Below are 21488 nucleotides of genomic sequence, written 5' to 3'. Positions count from 1 at the left end.
GGCAGCAGAGGTCTGATTGACCCGCTCAATAATCAATTCTCATATGAATGTAGTCCCTAAAACGAGTCCATTAAAGATCACGTGATTCATTTACATTGCGTCTTTGACAGTGGTGTACAGTAACGAAGTAGAAATACTTCGTTACTGTACTTAAGTCGTTTTTTTGGATATCTGTAGAAAACTGATACTTTTACTCCGATACATTTCCCCTGAAACCTTCGTTACTCGCTACAAAATCAAATCTATCTTTAGAAACAAAATGAATCATGAGACCAGCGTCGGGGACTGTGGTGGAACAGAGACTGCAAGCAAGCAGGTTTGGTGAATCAGTGGTCCTAGCTTACAAGTTAAATCATTGGTTAATCACGTTAATGCGCAAAACAAGTGCTCTCAAAGCCGCGGTGTTTAGATTCCCAGTGATGCCCAGGATGCTACATGCTATAGCTAGCGAGCGACAACACACACAGGACGGGTGGGATGAGGAGAGGTGGATGGGTCAAACAAACACTGGTGTTTCCTCCAGGAGGCCGCAGTTTGTGCCGTGTGTGAAACGAGAAGCCAATGTTGATTTATTTGTGACGTGACTTCCGTACTTAAGCAACGCCACTTCCGTAGATATTTTAACGCAAACCACGAACTTTTCCTAAACCTAACTAAGTAGTTTCATCGCCTAAACCTTAGTTGTTTCCTGTGAAGATGGAAGTTTATTTTGAAAAGACAGTATGCGTGTAACAAGCGAAAACAGACTCATGTTGCTGGACTTTTGCAGGAAAAACGCACGAAAAATGAGGAGTAACTTTTCGTAAGATATCAATAAAACGGGGATGAATTAATATCATTGTATAAAGAGACATGAGAAGATCAATCTCATGTCTGTAAGTTAAATCAGCTATAATCACTCTTTTAAAGTGATTAGTGACTCGTCTAAAACATTTAAAAAAGGAATAACTTCAATATAATCATTCTATACAATGTAGCTTCTTTACATTCTATTAGAATGTAAAGAAGCTACAATGTAGTAGAATTGTCTTTTGAAGATGAACAGGACATTTTTCAGGTTCAAGTAATGACTGGGTTGTTACTTTCGGTGCTGCTTTAGTATCGATCATGTTTTGATATTTGAGTCATTTTGTGGATGATCAGATGGAGTTATGATGGTAGCAGTCGCCCAATTGCAGATTCAGCTTGAGCAAAACCTTTGCTATTGTGTTCAAATCAGGCCCATAGGAGTTTACAAGGCAGGTGTCCTTTCTCACAACACTGACCTGATGCATCAAGTGGATATTTTTTGCTGAACACAACATTATGCATTTGCCCTCTACATCCTCTAGTCAGAATGAGCATACTTATAAACACACTGTTACAACTCCTTCATAGCGTCATATTGCTTTTCGGAGAATTATGATGATAAGTTCATAGTAGATGCAAAAGTATACTTATGTACAATATATTATGTTGAACATTGTTGCTCCTGGATGGATCACAGCCAACCCAATTATTGTCAACACAGCTCCATGTCCTTGGTCATGGTGCCACAGCACTTAAAAGAATCAACTTCATAATTCTCAAAATTCTGACCCTTTGCTTTTTTATTAACAGCATTTACTTGTACTTTTACTTTCAATACTTAAGTACATTTAATATCAGAAAATTACTTTTGCTACTTAAGTACAATAAATATCAGATACTTTAAGACTTTTACTCAAGTAGTATTCTAATAGGTGACTTTTACTTTTACTGGAGTCATTTTCCAGTAAGGTATCTTTACTTTTACTCAAGTATGGCTTTTGGGTACTTTATACACCACTGGTCTTTGATGCTCCTCGATCCTCTATAACTTTAGCAAAGAGTCCCAACAGGCTGCATTATGGTTACGGGTCAGAGAACCCGCATTTCAAATCATGTTTAAAATACAGTAGAGCTAATATGACATCTAGTGTCAGCTTTGGGAAGGTTGTTCTTCTAGTTGTTGAATGTCACTGACTCAACAAGTCAATGCAAATAGATATGACACTATTTTCTGAGATCAGTTTTACTACATTGACAACACCAGACAGATGTGACCTAATACAATATCTTCACCAGCAATAGATTTGTGTGCATTTAATTTTCTTCTCACATAAACCTTAACATCATATCTTTGTGTAAGTGTGGTGTATGGACTCTGTATTTGCTTTTCATTGTAAACACATAATATAGCTTCATAATCACAATATAGACTATAGCCATAGCATGGAAGCTATAGGCTTCTAGCACTTCAATGTTACTTTACTAGCTCATTAACACAGATGATAAAACATAAAACACAGGATCACTTTTTTAAAACTAACTAAATAACCTAAAATAAGTACAATTATTCAATTTACATAATTACAGAAAGCCTGCTGTAAGGCTGCCCTCTCGTGGTTGAACTGGTTCCTGTTGTCAGCTACTTAGTCCAGTTTGTGACTTCCTGTGGTTAAAGTATGTACAAGTAAATAGAATGTGTCTAGATATTTTCTTTTGCAGTTTGTTATTCAGTTTCCATGAATATTTAGGCTAATTAATTTAGCTACGTAAGAGGCAGAAGTTGGCTCGCGCCGACCTGTCGGCATTCTCTGATCTCTGACCGGGTCACGTGACGCAGTATTTATTTCACCGTTTATTGTATAGAGAGGGTTAACTTAGAAGACTAGTTAAACATTTTAAACATGGCGGGGCTTCAGATGAAGCTGCATTACATCAGTGTAACAGTTTGTTTTATATCGAGTTCTGGCTGCATATTAATATTATTTATTATTCTTCTCTTGGAGTGAGTTCTGCAGCATTTTATGGTGAAAAAGTCAAAGCCTTTTCTCAACTCTTCAATTCAACTATTTAACTAATATTGTGTCAATCACACATCAAAGAGCTGTCCGTATTCATGTTTTTCTTTGTGTGATAAAACCTCGTCCGAACTCAGAAGTAAAGATGTTAAATTAAAGAAAAAGAAAACCAAACATAAATAAATATGATTAATATTCATTTTTTAAGAGAAGCTTTTAGGTAAAAGATCATCTTCTGGCAGCAGAACACTCCCACGCTGACGGTCTTCACGGCTCTCTCTCCTCCACTGTGTCACTGGAGTCGCGCGTAAAAGCGCACCGCGCCTCCGTTGACGCGCATGCGACTCGCGGAATTCTATAGTTTCTGTCTAATTCACCGTGAGACTGAATATGCAGAGAGAATGTGAGGGAAGTTTGCAGTAAAGTAAAACGTTTGAAGTGAATCGTCAGCTAGAGTTGTAGAGACCAACACCAGCGTGACCAGTTCAGAAGGAAGGAAGCCCTCCCTGCAGTCTTTGTTAAACCCACTGGAGGGTGCACTTCACCGCAGTGACTTCTGCAGAAGTCAACTTCGTATCAACTTCCACTCATCTTAAATGTCACGCGTTGGCGTCTCAGAAACGACGATGAGGAAATGAAATGATGTAACGAGCGCAATTCAGTGCCACAATGACGAGTGTTTGCAAGCAAAAAAAAAACACTGGCAGATGTGTTCGTGTGGCAGCAGCTGCGCCTGGTGAGCTGAATCATGCATATTGCTTCACGACCAATATATTATAAAGTCCTCCTAAAACAGGTCTGTACTCAACCATCTTCTACCTCCTAACCAAGGGACTAAGGGCATTACATCACGATCACTTTAATTTATAGCTTTTAACTGTACGTTCCAATAGGCCTAGGTTGTGTGAAGGATTGTTATCTCGTAATTAAGTTCAGTTTGCCTTATCAACTGAAAAAGTGCACAGGTTGCACTAGAAAGATGAGGACAAAGCCAAACTTTAAATCACATTTATAAGAGCATAAACATCTGATTAGTTCACAAGATAATTGACCTAATTACCAATTCACTGTCGTGATGGAGTGGAAGCATAAAAGTAGTCAAATTCCTTTTCAGCTTCAGAAAATAGCGACATTTGACTGCCTAATAAAAACCATCATGACTTCTCTTCCTTTAATGATGGTTCAGAGTTCATGAAACATCAACGTTTTTATCTTCACTGAAACAAATGGTGATGTGGCATTTTCGTCTAAAGAAAGAGACCTTACATAATTGCAATTAAGTACAACGAGACGTTTAAATGGGTGGATTTGCTCTTCAGAAGCCCGGAGCTTGCGCTGTCGCTTGCTGCCACTAGAGGGCGCTGTCCCCCCTCGGTGTGTAGATGCGGCGGCATGCAGGCAGCAGTCCGGTCAGAGGCAGCAGAAACTCCAGCAGCTCCGCTCCGTATATCTCCGCTGATCCTCCGTGTGAGGGATTCATTCATCCCAGTCAGAGCAGCTGCTCGGTCTGTCCTCACGGCGTCCGTCCATCCAGCTGTTGATATCCCCTCCTTCCATCCAGCGGTGCTCTGCGTCCGCATCTGCGTCTGGGAAGGTCAGACGCATCATTTTTAAAATCAGCGGACCTGGCAACCTTTTGCCATTTCTCTCTCTTTCTCATCAACGTTTCATCCCCGGGAGATTCTTCTGCATTCAGCGGGCGCTGGTGAGTCTCCCTGTCGGTGTTTTCATGTGAGGTGCGGGTCCCCTCTGGACCCAAACCTCTTGTCAAGCCAGATGTTTAGTATTTTATTGACCAAACGAGACCTTTGAGGAAGGTCATATGCACTATCCGTTTCTCTCATGGCATAAAATGATAGTTCTGTATCTGACTGGCGGACATGTTTTAGTATTCATGTGACTTTAAATAAACATTTCTTTCTTGATATTTAAATATGTTACAATCAACAGTTTCCTCAGTGATCTTTGTTTTTTATTTCTAAGATGAACTGTAACATCTTAAAAGTTGGACAAATCTGTTCAGTCAGTCACTTGGGCTGGTGAAAGTGAACACATTCAGTTTTCTGTGATACAGTCAAAGTGCACCTCGAGTTCAATCTCCCTGAATGTGCAGTTGTGTCTCCCTCCACCTCGCCCTATTGAGTTTCGAGTACGTAATTGTCATTCACGAGCAGCTCTGAGTGTTGCATAATAGCCCGCATCTCAATGGGATTTAGGGTCAGTCGACACATCCCACACGGGTGCTTGCCAAACCGGGGTGCTGGGGACTCCCAGGGGTGCTGAAGGAGGTTGTGGGTTGGGGGTGCCAGCTAAAATGACGATGGAGGGAATGAAGGCACTCCAACGTCATCTGAAACAACAAGTTACAGCGACTCAGCTGGCATGCACATAAGAAGATAAAGTGCATCTTGGTCCCAATGAAATGTTAATGACTCAGTGTAGGAATGTAACTAAGTACATTTACTCAAGTACTGTACTTATGTACAATCCTGAGGTACTTGTACTTCAACAACTGCACTGAATTACTTTAAAAATCAAGATTTTACGTGGAAAATATACAATAATCATTAAAAAAATATGATGCTGTTAACACATAAGTAGGCTTATGTGGCTTTTAAAACTTAAAAAGTTTTCTCTTTGAACTGTAGTAGTAGCGCTATGGAGCGATGTTTTTATGAGAATGTACACCTCATTGTATTTGTTAACAACTCCACCGGGCGCCTTAAACTACACTTTGTTACAAATACTTCTGTTATTTAACTGAAGTAAAACTGTGAATTAGACTTTAACTTGCATCAGAGTATGTTCTACACTGTGGTATTTCTACAGCTACTAGTAAAGGATTGGAATACTTCTTCAAACTGCAGATGGCTCATAGAAAGTTTTTTACCCTCCGACAGCAGAGAAAGACTAAATCTTCTCAGGCAGGAGCGCTTGCGATGAAAAAGGTTTGCTCAAACCGGTCCAAAGTGGATCAGGATGAGGGCGCTCTGACAGAGACCGGTCCCCTCTGGATGAAAACAGGCAGTGAGTAGGACTCAGATGACAGGCCTGTGGTTTGCAGGCTTTCTATAGCTCGCGGTGCAGCAGGTCTCCTCCCATGGTCTGGAGCTCAGACTGGCCTGTAATCTCCCTGAACCGCAGCGGCACCACCACCCAGATTCATTTCTCAGGGTAAAAATGACACAAAGCCCCAGCTGGGCACTCAGCGGAGTACGAAATATACTCGTGTCCAGTTTGACAGTTTGAATGGGGTCCCTGTAGAGCAGAGGTCCATGGGTAAAAACAAACACACTATACAGGACGCATCAGGTTGTATTTCAACAGTAACAGAAACACTTCAGCTGTGTAGAAATTAGAGTGGCTCAACCTAAAGGAAACAAATCTGTACTGTAACCATACAGAAAGTTAATAAGCACAGCTGAAACCCAGCTTGTACTGCAACAGTGTTACTCATTTTTGCCCTGCAGTCTATAGTTATTATTTGTTTTGAGTGCGTCATTGTGACGATATGTGTAGGTGTACATACACTGTTTTGTAGACCATTTTCAGAGAGACCGAGAGAGAGAGAGAGGATGGTGGGTGGAGTGGGCGGACGCCATAAATGGCAAAATGTGAAGAAGAATGACGGTGGGGAGACACTGCTGTGTGTGTGTGTGTGTCTCTTCCTCCTCTCTCTCGCTGGTGTTTCCCTGCTGCTCCGTGGGAGAGCGAGGGGAACACTGCAGCGGTGTGTGTGTGTGTGTGTGTGCGTGTGCTCTCGCGGTAATACGCGTGAGAGGTATCTGTTGCCATAGTAAAGAGCCATAGAAGCGGTTTGTATGAGTTACTACTATTCTGTTCATTTGCTGTCGACATTTTACACAACGTATTACAAAAAATGACTGAAGACGTTCCCTCCGCCCTTGTTCTTTGTCTCCTTTAGAGCGCATCTTTCTGTTGAACTGATAGCGTGCGTGACCGCCGTGGATGTCCGGGCAAATGATGCAGAAACGCCGTACAGGGACCAACTCATTTTAGAGCCAACGTGAGATTAGATTCAGGCAGAACTTGTTATTTTTCAGTTGGTCTGGTTCATTTCTAACCAACATGCAGAAGCCAATGGTTTCCACAGTTTGGTTAAAAGGCACCATCTGAACAGCAGCAAATTCGCACATTTGTTTGCATGAGTAGATGAGGATTGGCTAAGACGTGGGAGTGATTCAGGAACCAACAGAAACATGTTTTGGACCAGAACTCAGCTGGAGCATTCTTCTTCTTTTTTGTAAGGAATGGTTCAACATTTGGGGGAAACACGCCGAGTGTTAGATGAGCAGAAACGACTCATGTCCGTAATCTGCCTACCAACACTTAGCTAACACGTTTGTTTAACCCGTACAAAAAAACAAGGTGTAAAAACAACATGTTCGGTTGTTACGTGCGGGACTAGTTCTTGGCAAGATGCACATACACTTCACAATGAAATACAACGTGTTGATTATTGAGCTTTAGAGGTGCTGGCAGGCACATTTTGTTACCTGTGGACAGAGCCGAGCTAGCTGCTTTCAGTCTTTATGCTAAGCTAAGCTAACCGGCTGCAGACTGTAGCTTCACTGTTGCTCTTAACCCCTTGTCGGCAATAACCAAGGTAGTCGTGGAGAACTCATTTTCAGGTTCATCCTTTCATTTTGAATTTATACTAGAACATTTATACTCGCTTTAATGTTCAAACAATTGACAATTGATTCGCCTAAGGTGTAAAAGACTGGATCACGATCCCAAAAAGATGCTCAAAAAGCTCAAACTAAACTAGAGAGACAGAACAAAATGTTCCTGCTGTCACTGTTATTTCCATTACAACATCCCTACGGTATAACGCACTGTTTTGACTGGTGGGCTGAATCGTAGAGTTCACATTAATCCTGTTGAAAAATACTAATATTTAAAGACGCCGACGGCTGCCACGGGGGCCCCCGCTGAGAGAGACACACAATGATGGATGAGCGACCGCCGCTTGAGCCACACAAGCGGCACACAGCCACACCATATATGGGCGCGTGTGTGTTGGTATAAAAAGGGGAAAAGGTTAGCTTAAACTCTGGAGTGCGTGCTGCAGCGGATGAGCAAGCAAAGTGCTGGAAGTTTGCTTCATACCAGTGCTGGAGCTGGCTAACATGTCTCTGGCACTGACGCGCACAAACACATTTTTCAGCTTCTATTTCACCAGGCACGGTGCGCTCAACGTCTGTTTTCACTTTTTCTCGCTCTATCTCGTTTCAGCCAGCAGACACACGGATGAGTGAGGAGATTTTTTAATGACGGCCACTGACGATCATTTCTCAAACACGGCCGACACTTCAGCCGGAGATGTATCGGTTCTCAAAACCAAGCCATCTTTCTCTCAACTGATACTTTTTGTAACACAATACAATTACCAATTTTGGAGTTACTGTTCGCTTTGGATTGTCAGATATTGTTGCGTGTTCCTTTATTATATTTGATTTTCTTTTTGCCATGTCTGAAAAGAGAAACAGAAAGGCGTCGATATGTGTTATGATATTAATAAAACAAACATTAAATGGATGAATGATCAGACAGTTTGAGCCAACAGAAACCTGGATTGTGAACTTTCTGGCAGAAGGAATCTGTATCATGCCAAAACACTTAAGCATGAAAACATATCGGCTGAACGTTGGGTAAACAGCGTTCACCTTCACCACCATTTTATCCACAAAGACTTTTCCTCAACTCAGAGGACTCTATCACTTCGGCACCACGTGTTCGTCCGACAGTGACAGCGCTGCATCACTACACCGGCCTGTTCGCCTCCTCTTTGATGCCTTAAGTGCAGAATGTGAGACAGAGCAGCACTGATCTCACATTAAGATGAATGCAGATTCTGTCAGCTGGCTCAGTGCCGGTGAAGATTTAAGTGACAGTGGAGACCATAACATGCCAACTGATGGACTGAAACAGTGACAAACTCACAGGGGAGGGGGGGGGGGGGGGGGGGGGGGGCAACCACACACAACTCTCTGCAAGAAACCAAGACACAACCAAGTGTGTTTTTGTTGTCTTCTAAATAATAGTCGATGACAATTCACTGCGTTCTGGCTGCATTACGGGTCAGGTCGACAGACGTGCTGCGGTATTCTAGTCTGGAGTTTCTGTTGTGAGACGGCAGCACAGCACAGCTCCTGAGGAGGCTTTCCTCTGCAGCGGTTCAAATCCATCACCCGTCACTTCACACACACACTTCCCTATGAGGGGAGTGCTGCTGCCACCACTGAACACATTCAAAACAAACACAAGCCTCGGCCTGGTGTGTCTGCTGTTGTATTATCTCTACTGATTGGACGTGCACCATTCCACTGGAGTCATTTACAGTTCGATTTCAATAAAGATTCTAGTTGTTGTCGGCATGTTTTGGGTTAAAAGTTGGAAGAGCCGTCAGAAGAAAAACAGAGTGTTTGAGGCAGAGGTTTAGAATCTATTACCTGCTGAGATAACTTCACAGTGGGATGTTTTCTCACTAAACAGACCTGCGCCTGCTTGTTTTAACGGGCTGCAGTTGTGTTTCCCTTTGGATGACTTCAGCGCTGAGGTGCGTTATTCTGCGCTCTATCTTCCTGTCACATGTCTCACACACCTGCAGGAAAGAATCACAGATAGGAGGTCAAACAGACCGACACCGCCGTCTCTTTACTACACACCCAAGAGGGAAATGCGTGGATTTTGTTTTTCTTCCTGTTATTCTCTCTCTCTCTCGCTCTCTCTCTCTCCCTCTCTCTCTCTCTCTCTCAATTCCCAAACATGACTTTATGAACCACTTAGGTCACACAAATATAAACAGAAAAAGGTAACAAACATACTAAAAGTCGTGTTACTTAAGGGCTGAATTCAATATAAAGACATTAGTAAGAATATACTTTTCTATATTACAGTATACAATCATATATATCATTATTTCTACATGAAATAATATTGAATCAGCCCTCACATGCACTAGATATCATAGTTTAATAAGGTAGCATAAATAAGAGAATCAAACTTATCATTTTCCCTTGGAAGCGTACTTTGAGTTCTACATAATTATTCAAGGCCACAATTGCGTTTCCTGCAAGCCGTATTTGGATAAAACTAATTTGTCTGACACAAAAGGTAACTACAGGCTTTTTTTCAGTGTAGTCATTCATAGCGTGACGCTTCTGCTAATGGAAGTCCTCCAGCTGGAGGACACTGAGAAATCACAGTATGACTCACATGGATGGTGGTGGGAGCTAAAAGTAGTAATACTGGCAGAAAGAAAGATACAGCATAAAACAATCTAATGCCAGAAAAACAATCACGTTGTTAGCGTTGGACTGTGCCTAAGCATCAAAACTAAAAAAAAAATGCATTGTGACGTATAAACTTGTCCGACATGTTTCCTCAGACGCTGCGAGGATGGCTGGCTGACCTCGGAGCTCACCGATTGGTTCGCTGATCTTCGCTGGCCGCAGCTGCCGCCATGGCCAAAAGCCCAGAGGTGAAGCTGGCCGTGTTCGGCAGAGCGGGGGTGGGCAAGTCAGGTAAACTGCTCGATTAAGTGTTCAAAGTCTGCGTAGGTCCTAATTCACAGGTTCTTTCAAAAGTCTCTTAAGACTACAGTACAGTTGTTTTTGACGAAAACTTTTAAGTGGAACTATTTCCAGCATTTAAACTGTTGGGTATCTGCAGGTTTCATGGTGTGTTTTATCCTTATTGGCCTCATTTATGTTGCCACTGTGCGTCTCAGCATGACCTCTGCTTTCTAATGTTTTCCCTCCAACATCCTGTCAGTATTTTTATACTCGCCACAAGTTCTCCTCGTGCTTTTGTTTGCGTAGTCAGCGTTTTTGGAGGAGGTTGTTTGCGGTCTGGCTGAAATACACCCTCCCTCCCACAGATTAGTCCGTCGAGTCATTATTCGGTTTCGGCGTTCCTCTGTAGGCTGCGTTACCTCGGCCTCAGCTGGGGCCCATGTATGTTTCCTCCGGTAGCTAACACGATAACACGGACCATATGTTTCCTGCCCCGCTGCAAATCAAGACGGATCGCTTCGGCGTAGCAATCAGCTGTTGGAAAACATGCCTCGAGATCTCCATGTCGGAGGAGCCCATTAAAATGCCTGAGGAGGTCAACTGAAGTACTGTACTGCAGAGTTCATAACCGTCAGCTGAGAGGAGTGTGGCTGTAAAACACGGCAGTGAGGCTGATGGCGTCTGACATGCACGTCTGAAACAGAGACATTGAAGCTCCTTGAACTAAAGAAAGCGCACCGCTGGTCCTGACCGTCTCCCCCTCACTTAATGAAGCCCGTCATTCCTCTTGATCAGCTGTCACCTGCCCTGATCTTTCACCACAGCTGACATTTCTTCTGTTTTCTTCGGTGACTTCCTGCTCTGTGGCTGCTCACCTCGTGTTCGTCACTTACAATACTAGAAATGGTTGAAACGGTTATTGTTCAGGCTTCAGGCGTGACTGTATGTCACAGCTCCTTTTCTTTAAAAGATAGCACCGCAGTGCAGCACATGTTCACCAAAAAAATACAATACCAACTCCCCTTTCACGTGAATGGTTGATTCATGCAGCTCTGCAGTTGCCTGATCCTTTTCAGTCGAGGCCGTGCTCTTTTTGATAGGAAAAAAAACAGCCACACAGCAGGACAGTAGTCAGCGTTGTCACATCTGACGCCACATGTAGCCCTGGTGATCCCTTCAACAATGAACGGCCCTCAACTAAACATAGCTCTTTAGTGGAAGCCCACGGATGCTAATAAAAACAGAGGACCACAGCTCAACCTACCACCTACCCTCTCTCTATGCTTGAATAAAAATATCATGTTCATCCAACAGTGCTTCCATCGTGACTGCGGACAGCAGTACGTGTGCATGTGACGCTGATGTTTCTTACTTTATTTGGACGTCAGCGTATTTGTGCTTTCCTGGTGATCAATCACATCCAGGAGCTGTTTGCTCCCCTGCTGGGTGGAAAGAATGCGTCCGTAACGAGCAGCAGCAGACCTGCTGGGGGCCTTGGCGTCGTTGGGAGTCGGTTGGGCCCTTCGTGATGGTCTGACCCGGACTCCTGCAGAGCCATCCAGCCCCAATAAAGAGCAGAGCGTACTACCTCAAGTCGGTTGTTCTGGCACTCTGCAGCCTTTTGGTTTATTGACTCAGCAGAGGGAAACTGGGGTTAGGAAATCAGATAGATTTGTCCAATTACTGTACCTCCAACTTGGTCCCTGGTATAAACACAGACAGTGAGTTCATCTCAGTAATTAAAATAGTCATAAGCAAGGTTTGGAGAAGTAAACACTCCAATGACTATATCTGTAATACTTATATTTTACTCTTATTATTGACGTATTTAAGAGGAAAACAGCAGCAAATGATTCAGGAGTAGGTACTTTACTGCAGAGATCCAGACTCAAAAGTCTTTTAGCTTCTTTTAGCTCTTTGTTTTTTTTGTTTCATGGCCCAGAACTTTACTTTGCTTACTCTCACCAGCTCTGTTTTGTACACTACCAATCCAGCATCAAGCAGCAGTTAGACAACATTAGTGACTAGCCGGTGAACACAGTGGAGCATTTAGCAGCTAAAGAGTGAAGATATTTCCCTCAGGAGTTGGTGGAGACCAAAACGGAGCTAAAAGGAGCGCGGATATCGGACACAACTCCTACTGAATGCCAACGTTGCTCAGTGTCTGCAACTGAACTGTGAACAAACAAAGTTGTGTTTAAAACAACGACCATAACTCACTGAAACACGTATCATTGAGGTCTAACAAAAATGGTGAATGCGTTGCCTTCCTCATGAAATATTTGCAATCATTTAATAAACAAACTAATGATTACCAATAAAAACTTGCAGAAAATGTTAGTCACTACCTGGCGTTTAACAAATGATATGAAGAGAAGCAGGCTTTTTATTGTTGGCACACATTCGCATATAGAGATGGTTGGACGTTCTTTTGGGAAATTAACTTTATGGGGTGCAAAGCGCCGGCTCGTAAAAAACAACTCGTCTCGTCGCTCCCCAAACATTCTGCCTCCTCCCCTCAGCCTGTCTGACGGCCAGGAAGCAGAACAATAACAATGGAGCGGGCCAACATGTGTCCGCCTCAGGAATACTACAGCTTACCACCTTCAACGCCAAGATGGGACCATGAATCAGCCTAATGTACGAGTCTGCAGCATGATAACAGTCATTGAGAGGGCAACGCCACAGAAACAAACAGCGCCGGACGGACTGACGGCTACTGTGCTGGATTGAGAAGTCATGTAAAAAACTCCCAACAGCCATGTGCTTTTTACAGTTTAGTCAACGTCTGGGATGGTGACGATTACTGATCACTTGTCAAACACACTGTGTCCGCTGATAGTGGAACAAAATAGAAGGCAAAGACATTTATTATTATTATCATTAATATAATATTAGATTCTCCGGCTGAGGAGCCTACGATGTGTGAGGTAACATACCAACAGTGGTGTATAAAGTACCCAAAAGCCATACTTGAGTAAAAGTAAAGATACCTTACTGGAAAATTACTCCAGTAAAAGTCACCTATTAGAATACTACTTGAGTAAAAGTCTTAAAGTATCTGATATTTATTGTACTTAAGTAGCAAAAGTAATTTTCTGATATTAAATGTACTTAAGTATTGAAAGTAAAAGTACAAGTAAATGCTGTTAATAAAAAAGCAAAGAGTCAGAATTATGAGAATTATGAAGTTGATTCTTTTAAGTGCTGTGGCACCATGACCAAGGACATGGAGCTGTGTTGAAAATAATTGGGTTGGCTGTGATCCATCCAGGAGCAACAATGTTCAACATAATATATTGTACATAAGTATACTTTTGCATCTACTATGAACTTATCATCATAATTCTCCGAAAAGCAATATGACACTATGAAGGAGTTGTAACAGTGCGTTTATAAGTATGCTCATTCCGACTAGAGGATGTAGAGGGCAAATGCATAATGTTGTGTTCAGCAAAAAATATCCACTTGATGCATCAGGTCAGTGTTGTGAGAAAGGACACCTGCCTTGTAAACTCCTACGGGCCTGATTTGAACACAATAGCAAAGGTTTTGCTCAAGCTGAATCTGCAATTGGGCGACTGCTACCATCATAACTCCATCTGATCATCCACAAAATGACTCAAATATCAAAACATGATCGATACTAAAGCAGCACCGAAAGTAACAACCCAGTCATTACTTGAAACTGAAAAATGTCCTGTTCATCTTCAAAAGACAATTCTAATACAATGTAGCTTCTTTACATTCTATTAGAATGTAAAGAAGCTACATTGTATAGAATGATTCTATTGAAGTTATTCCTTTTTTAAATGCTTTAGACGAGTCACTAATCACTTTAAAAGAGTGATTATAGCTGATTTAACTTACAGACATGAGATTGATCTTCTCATGTCACTCTCTTTATACAATGATATTAATTCATCCCCGTTTTGTTGATATCTTACGAAAAGTTACTCCTCATTTTTCGTGCGTTTTTCCTGCAAAAGTCCAGCAACATGAGTCTGTTTTCGCTTGTTACACGCATACTGTCTTTTCAAAATAAACTTCCATTTTCACAGGAAACAACTAAGGTTTAGGCGATGAAACTACTTAGTTAGGTTTAGGAAAAGATCGTGGTTTGCGTTAAAATATCTGCGGAAGTGGCGTTGCTTCAGTACGGAAGTCACGTCACAAATAAATCAACATTGGCTTCTCGTTTCACACACGGCACAAACTGCGGCCTCCTGGAGGAAACACCAGTGTTTGTTTGACCCATCCACCTCTCCTCATCCCACCCGTCCTGTGTGTGTTGTCGCTCGCTAGCTATAGCATGTAGCATCCTGGGCATCACTGGGAATCTAAACACCGCGGCTTTGAGAGCACTTGTTTTGCGCATTAACGTGATTAACCAATGATTTAACTTGTAAACTAGGACCACTGATTCACCAAACCTGCTTGTTGCAGTCTCTGTTCCACCACAGTCCCCGACGCTGGTCTCATGATTCATTTTGTTTCTAAAGATAGATTTGATTTTGTAGCGAGTAACGAAGGTTTCAGGGGAAATGTATCGGAGTAAAAGTATCAGTTTTCTTTGCAAAATGTAGTGAAGTAAAAGTAAAAGTCAACAGAAATATAAATAGTAAAGTAAAGTACAGATATCCAAAAAAACGACTTAAGTACAGTAACGAAGTATTTCTACTTCGTTACTATACACCACTGCAATTATTTCTCTTATTTTAATATTTTACATTCTATACAATTGTATTGCATTTGGAAGTCTAATTCCTGTTAATGCAATACAGTCAATGAAGGAGCCATTGTACAAGATAACAGCAGGTCTCTAAATGGTTTTGACAATATTACATTGTGGGCTCATGTTAACGACTTTGAAATGGGCCTCCTGCTGAAATCTTTTACACTCAAATCACTATTGGAGGGATCATGCTGCTTCAAAAATCAACTTCCTGCGATGCCTGCTGGAGGATATGAAAGTTCTGGACAGTAATCAAATAACATCCATCAGGGCTCTCTGTGCTTAGCGCCTCGCTCTGCACACCGCCGGCCAATTAGCGGGACGCAGCGGCTCGGGGACAGACGCCGCACATCTCGGGCCTTTTGACAGCTGAGAGAGAGCCACACAGCTGTGAAGCTGGCCGGCTGTCTGACTCCCGGTGATTATATTCTGCGCGTCGAACCCGGTGAGCCGCCCAAAGCGGTGACTCATCGCATGCATATGTGCTCTAATCAGCGCGCCAGAGGTAGCTTTGCCTCTTCTTAGATAAGAGAGCCGGGAAAAAGGTTCACGAGTGGCTTTTAAGAGCAACTGCAGCGATGTGAGTGTTCGGATCAGTGACTTTCATGTACCGATTAGGAGTGTGTTACATAAGACTTTGGTCAACTTCACTTGAGCGTTGTTCTTTGTAATTGTGCTTATTTGTTCAGTTTGTGTAGAGCTCAGACTCGGAGGTCATGGCATCTTGCTGATGTGTGGCTGAAGTCGAGTAGGCCATAGCAACAGTACAGCCATATAAACGACCAACACTAGATTGTGATATTGAACAGGATGAGTTATGTGGCTGCAGTGTAAAGGAAGTAGTTTTAGGGCTATTTCCTGTCGCTGTGGGGATGTGTGCAATCTTTGCAACAGACAAGGACAGAAAACTGCTTTAGTGGAGTATTTTAAGGATGGGAAAGACATTCTTTGAGATTAGGAAAGACAGGAACCACTGAAGCGAGACAAGTTATTAATTCTTCATTCAAGAGTTCATAGAGTTTTATCTAAGCTGCCTGTAATACAGAAAACTGGCACAGAGAAAGAAAATGTCATGGACGTCAACGTCAGGCACCGGTGGGTTTCTTTCAGCCTTGAATGGCTTTTGATTTGTCTGAAAGAAATTGTGCTTTTAGTGCTTTTTTCTTTAACACTTATTCTTTACCTGCAAAAAAATGCTGAGCTACGATGAACAGCGTGTTTGTGATTTAAGGAATAACAAAAGCAGAAGCTGCACAAATGAATAACGTGGTATTAACAATGGACTGTGATGTGAAAGGAGTCGCTTGTAGGGACGAACCCACAAAGAATTCCACTCTGCGGTTACCCATAACTCTACAAAGCGTTTTATCGTCTTTTGGTTGTGTTGGTTTTACAGTCAACAACTTTAATATCTTGGTTCACCGCTCTCATCAACTCTGCTTCCCGCCTCAGCGGCAGGCAACTGTTTTCAGTGGAAAAGCTCCGACAAACCTCGCCAGTTGCTATAAATCAATATTAGCAAGTTGCACCGATGGAGACCAATGGATGATTAAACTGATGGATAATCTATAACATAAAATATATCAAATGATCAGCTGCATCCCCTCACTCTGAATGATAAAAGGTTCCTTTAGCCTTGAAAATAAGCACTGCAAATGTGAAATTATCGTCTGGTAACTGTCGCCTATTTTACCCACGCAGCTGAGCCAGGCAAGGTAAAGCTGCAGCTTTATGTACAAATGGGAGATGAAATAGGACAACAAAGCCAAATTGCTTCTGTATTTGCTCAAAGAAAATTGGTTTCTATGCAAACACGGTTTTCTGCTCACAGGAAGTGCTTAAAAAGTACTCGCAGCAAAGTGAGAATGAAATAGCTTTTTACCTTGGTCGGGCGTCATTCATGGTTTACAAAATACATTTGGATGGATTATGATTAAATTCCTTACAGATATCTATGATCCCCAGAGAATGAATCCTAATGATCCTGATGATATTTGAGATCTCTTGAGCATTTTTAAATACATAAAAATAAGGATTCAAGGATCACTTATTGTCATTATGCAACAACGAAGTGCAGTCACCATCCTCCTGTTGTCTTATTTCATCCCTCTTATTTTCCCGGAACCTGACATCAGACATCCAGGAGTAGGCCGGGTAGTGAAGTAGCCTTTAGTCCTAGCGGAGTTAGCTTAGCTTCCATCTCTGCTCTCCACCCTGAGGACAGGGTCTACAACATAACGGTGAACATGTACAGACGTTCAAGCAACATAAATGAACATTTCATGTCCTAAATGGAGTGGGAAGAAGCAAATGCTTGTCTATGCCTACACCAATTAATCAACATGTTAGCATGTTGGCATTAGCATTTAGCCATGTACCAACAGTTAGCTATAAGCTTGCTAGCAACTGACAGCCTCTGAATGAACTCAGAACTTTCCAGGATCTTTGTTTTGTAAAGACAGATAGCAGGCATAAATTGCATTTATTTATTTTTATTTCACGGACAACAATAGTCTAATTAAGGAGCAGCAGGTAGATGCAATTATATCACTGCAGCCTAATGGCCCAAACTCACTGAAGGCAATTAATGCTCCGTATTTGAAATGCAGACATCACAGAGTCAGCAGTATTTTAGGAAACGGTTGCTATTTAGGCTTTATTTGTGTATATTACAGATACCCCTCAATCTTTTAACTTGATCTAAAAAATGCAGGTCCTGGTGCAAAACTGTAAAATGGATAAGATTAAACAACTGGTTGAAATCGTTGGGACCACAAAAACACTTGAAATTGTACAGAGTGAAGCTTCTCTTGCCTCATTTACAATCTTTGGCTAAGTACAACCAAGTTATATTTTGGTCTACCATCAAGTAACAGCCGATGTGACCAATCGTTGGCGACGTTTGTCATTATAAACAGTGAAAGCAACAGTAGTAGTATTATTATTAATCCCTCATTTAAAACAACAGGTGTAGTTAAAAGCACGCGTCAGACACATTAGCACACACACACATGCTTAACCAAAGAAAGCTGTATTTCTGTGGTAGCCAATGTTCTGTGCCTCTAGTCAGTATAAATATCAGCAGATTAACAGACGTCCCTGGACTCACGCACAGCCGCAGCGGACCCATAAAGGGAGATGGCTGTCACAGGAAGGTGGGCTTCTTGATTGGTTGGGTCTATTTCTTCTGTTGAATTATTTTTAGTGCACGCCTCCGACATATTGTCCGTTCACCACGCCGCTGTCCTTGGTCCGGCGCGTGAGTCATCGCTGGTTATTTCCCTCCTTGCTTTTTAACAGCCTAACCGTCTGGAGATTAGCAGCGCTTTTAAAATTTCATAATGGATCCATTAAGTTGTTTTGTTAATATAAATTCTGAATGCGTGTTATCAGCCAAGGTTCAGGTTAATGTTTAATATTCAGAGCCACTCTCAGCGGTATTTGATTCATTCATCACTGGTCCCGCCCACCTCAAACCCTTTATTCTCCTCTTCAGATCAGTTATGTAACTTTCTGCTTTCCTGTTAATCATCTCCACACTGGAACATAAAGCTTTACTCTGCATTCATTCATTCATTCATTCATTCATTCATTCATATCACAGCCTACGGAGACTCCCAGTCTCTGTCAACGTGACAGCAAACAAAACCAGGATCAGTCTAGACTGTCCTTGAAAACAAAAAAAAAGGACAGCATTAGTGCCATCGGGACAATAGAATGAATACTTCCTACCCAGCTTTACATGTTCACTTTACAAGAAGCACTGCTAATACAACTTTTTGATCAGATTTGAACAGTGACCACTAGGTATATTAGAAAGGGTAAAAAACAAGAAAAGTGTTATTTTCTAAGCCAGTATCTGAAACAAGTAACACGATTGATCAGATGTCTACAGCGATGATGTGAAAGTTTCCTTTCAAACTGTCGTGTTTTTCTGCCGCTGCAGTGTGAACAAGGTTGTTGTATAAAGAGCTATAAAAACGCGGGTCGACAGCCTTCACGGTGAAAGTAGGCTCCTCACTTTTCCCCCAGCTGCTCTCCGCCTTCATGTGCGTAACCACAGTGAAGATCTCTCTCTGAGGGTGTGGTTGCCACAGCACCTCGGCCCTCATCTGCCTCACAGATGGTTCTCGGTGAATAGCGCTGCGGTGGTATTGTCAGGGACTAAATTAAAAAAGGGGATGAACGCGGCGTTAGAATCCGCACGCCCTTCCCGTTCTAACCCCCGCGACTGCAAGCTCCCGTCCTCCTGCCTCTCCAGAGATGTGAAATCAAAGCCTCTCTGGTGTCCCTTGTTACAGAGCGGCGGGGCCCTCGAGGAGAATGACTCTCTCTCTCTCTCCCCGTCCCTCTGCCATTGTGTGCTCATGGAGCTCGTCCAAAGCGGAGCTGGTCTGACCTTCACTGTCATTCAAAGGGAACTTGATACTTCACGGTGTTGTGTTGTGCTCGAGCGGAGGTGTATTGAACAGTTGCAGCATTGCACAAGGCATACCAGTGCTTCTCAGAGGGGGAGCAAACAACTTTGAGCTCTAAGTGAGTGAGTCAGCAGAACTGGTTGAACGACAATTGGCAGTATTTGTCGAGCTCCAATGGCTTGTTCGACACGGCTCTCGTGGTGGTTAGCTTCAACTTGTGCTTGGCTGTTGTGTCTCTTTCTCTCGATGCGTTTTTTCTATGTTTGGCCTATGTTGTTGTGATCTTCCTCTCCATGAACTATGTATATTAAATATGGAAGAAATGATTTCGGAGCTCTGTCAATGGTCTCATATTGATTATAAAATTGAAAGTGCTGATCGGTGAACCTCCTGACAAAGCTAATCGCTATCCTTGTAATAACAATAAATATTTGTCCACAATGTGTTTACATGATGTTCTCTATCCCCTGTGGTCAAATAGTCATTTCCCAGAGACGGAGCTGCTCAGGAAGACAGAAATAATTTCATTAGTCGAGTCAAATCTCAGTGGACGTCAGTGTAGTTATTATTGAATGGACGTGAGGACTCACAGGACCGGACTGTGACTGGCCGACAACAGCAGGTCATCCAATTCAAATGAGCTGAAATCTCAAATGATGATTTAATTAGACAAATAATGGTAATGTCTTTTGTGAGAGGAACAGTTATCAACAAGGTACAAATGTGAATGTATTTAAATGGCTTCATGATGGACAGTTTATTAAAATCACATATCTTTTCACTTAGAGCGACATCAGTCATTTTGAGTCATACTCCTGGTAACCTGACAGATGAAAGTCCAATATTCCCTTTATTTAGCTCTGGTTTTGTCTCCCCCCAAAAAATATTTGGCTTTTCAGCAGCTAAATGCACCATGTTGTTCACTCGCTAGTTGCCAACTTTGTCTGCCATTTGGGTGCTGACCAGGAAGTGTGCATTATGTTTAGAAGAGCTGCTTTTGCTAAAGAATAAAAAAAAAGACTAATTAAAGTAGTGCGAGTGAATTGAAACAGCAAAGTTGCGAGCTGTAAAACCAAAACGATGAGCTGAGACGCTAAAATGCTCCGTTAAGCTGAGAGGAACAGCAGAGTCATGTGACCATTTTATCTGGGTTCACCGTTAATAATGAAACCTTTCACATTACAGAAATGTATTTGCAACAATAGTTAAGATGCAAAAAAATAAAAAGGTAGATATTTAAGACAATTTCATCAGTATCTTATATCTTTAATTACTCACGTGTGTGTTTATGTAGAAGGCAACCCGATGCAAAGATAGTCTTCGTTTTACCAACATTACCAGCTGATCTAATTACACTGCTCATGATTGCAGCATTAGAGACTTATAGAGGAAACTATTTACTAGCTCAGGAGAGTAAAACACTGCTGCTTACGGCTTAATTGCATTTCGATTTATGATGAGAACTTGGCTTGAGGCGGCAAAACCGTTCTAGCAGCCATTTCATCTTTTGACGGAGTGTGTTTTCTGCACAACATTTGAATGGTAGGCCGTCTGCCAGCCACAGACTGGGGGGGGGGGGGGCTGCTCACACTGATATTATGAGCGATGGATACATTTTCACTGCGGATCACAGCAGCTCAAGGGCTAATATTAGCAGTTGGGATATTAGATGGAAATTGGTACGTGTGGGATTAAAAGGGGTTCATGCAAAAAACCCTCAGCGCTCAAGGGTTGTTCATTTAAAATATGTAGTTTGTTTACAAGGATAGGCCTAATTATGAATTATCCCATGGCTAATGACTAATCAAGCATGGCAGAAAATAAATGGGAAGCTGGCCTATTATTCCCAGAGGAGCAGTTGCTCTGATTATGCCTGACATCTCATTAATTTAAATGATGTGCAATAACCGGGAATCTGCAACACTCAGTCCCTAATGAGTTTACCGTGCAGGCACGTAGGAGAAAAGTGATGAGTTTTGCTGGTAATTGG

The 21488-nt window shown here is 42.2% G+C and overlaps 1 protein-coding gene across 1 annotated transcript in view; it reads left to right on the top strand.

Moving 5' to 3' along the window:
• Nucleotides 1-4412: 4412 nt before the first annotated feature.
• rerg (RAS-like, estrogen-regulated, growth inhibitor) overlaps nt 4413-21488 on the top strand; it is a 31484-nt gene continuing 14408 nt past the window's right edge. Inside the window, exons 1-2 of the mRNA XM_076076197.1 lie at nt 4413-4509; nt 10219-10354. Coding sequence (XP_075932312.1) covers nt 10294-10354 — 61 coding nt within the window. The 5' untranslated portion in view covers nt 4413-4509; nt 10219-10293. The remainder of the gene's footprint in view (nt 4510-10218; nt 10355-21488) is intronic.

This window comes from Anarhichas minor, unplaced genomic scaffold (assembly GCF_050575085.1).
Source record: "Anarhichas minor isolate MPS153535 unplaced genomic scaffold, ASM5057508v1 ptg000055l, whole genome shotgun sequence".
NCBI lineage: Eukaryota > Metazoa > Chordata > Actinopteri > Perciformes > Anarhichadidae > Anarhichas > Anarhichas minor.
This window is presented reverse-complemented; position numbering and strand designations above follow the sequence as displayed.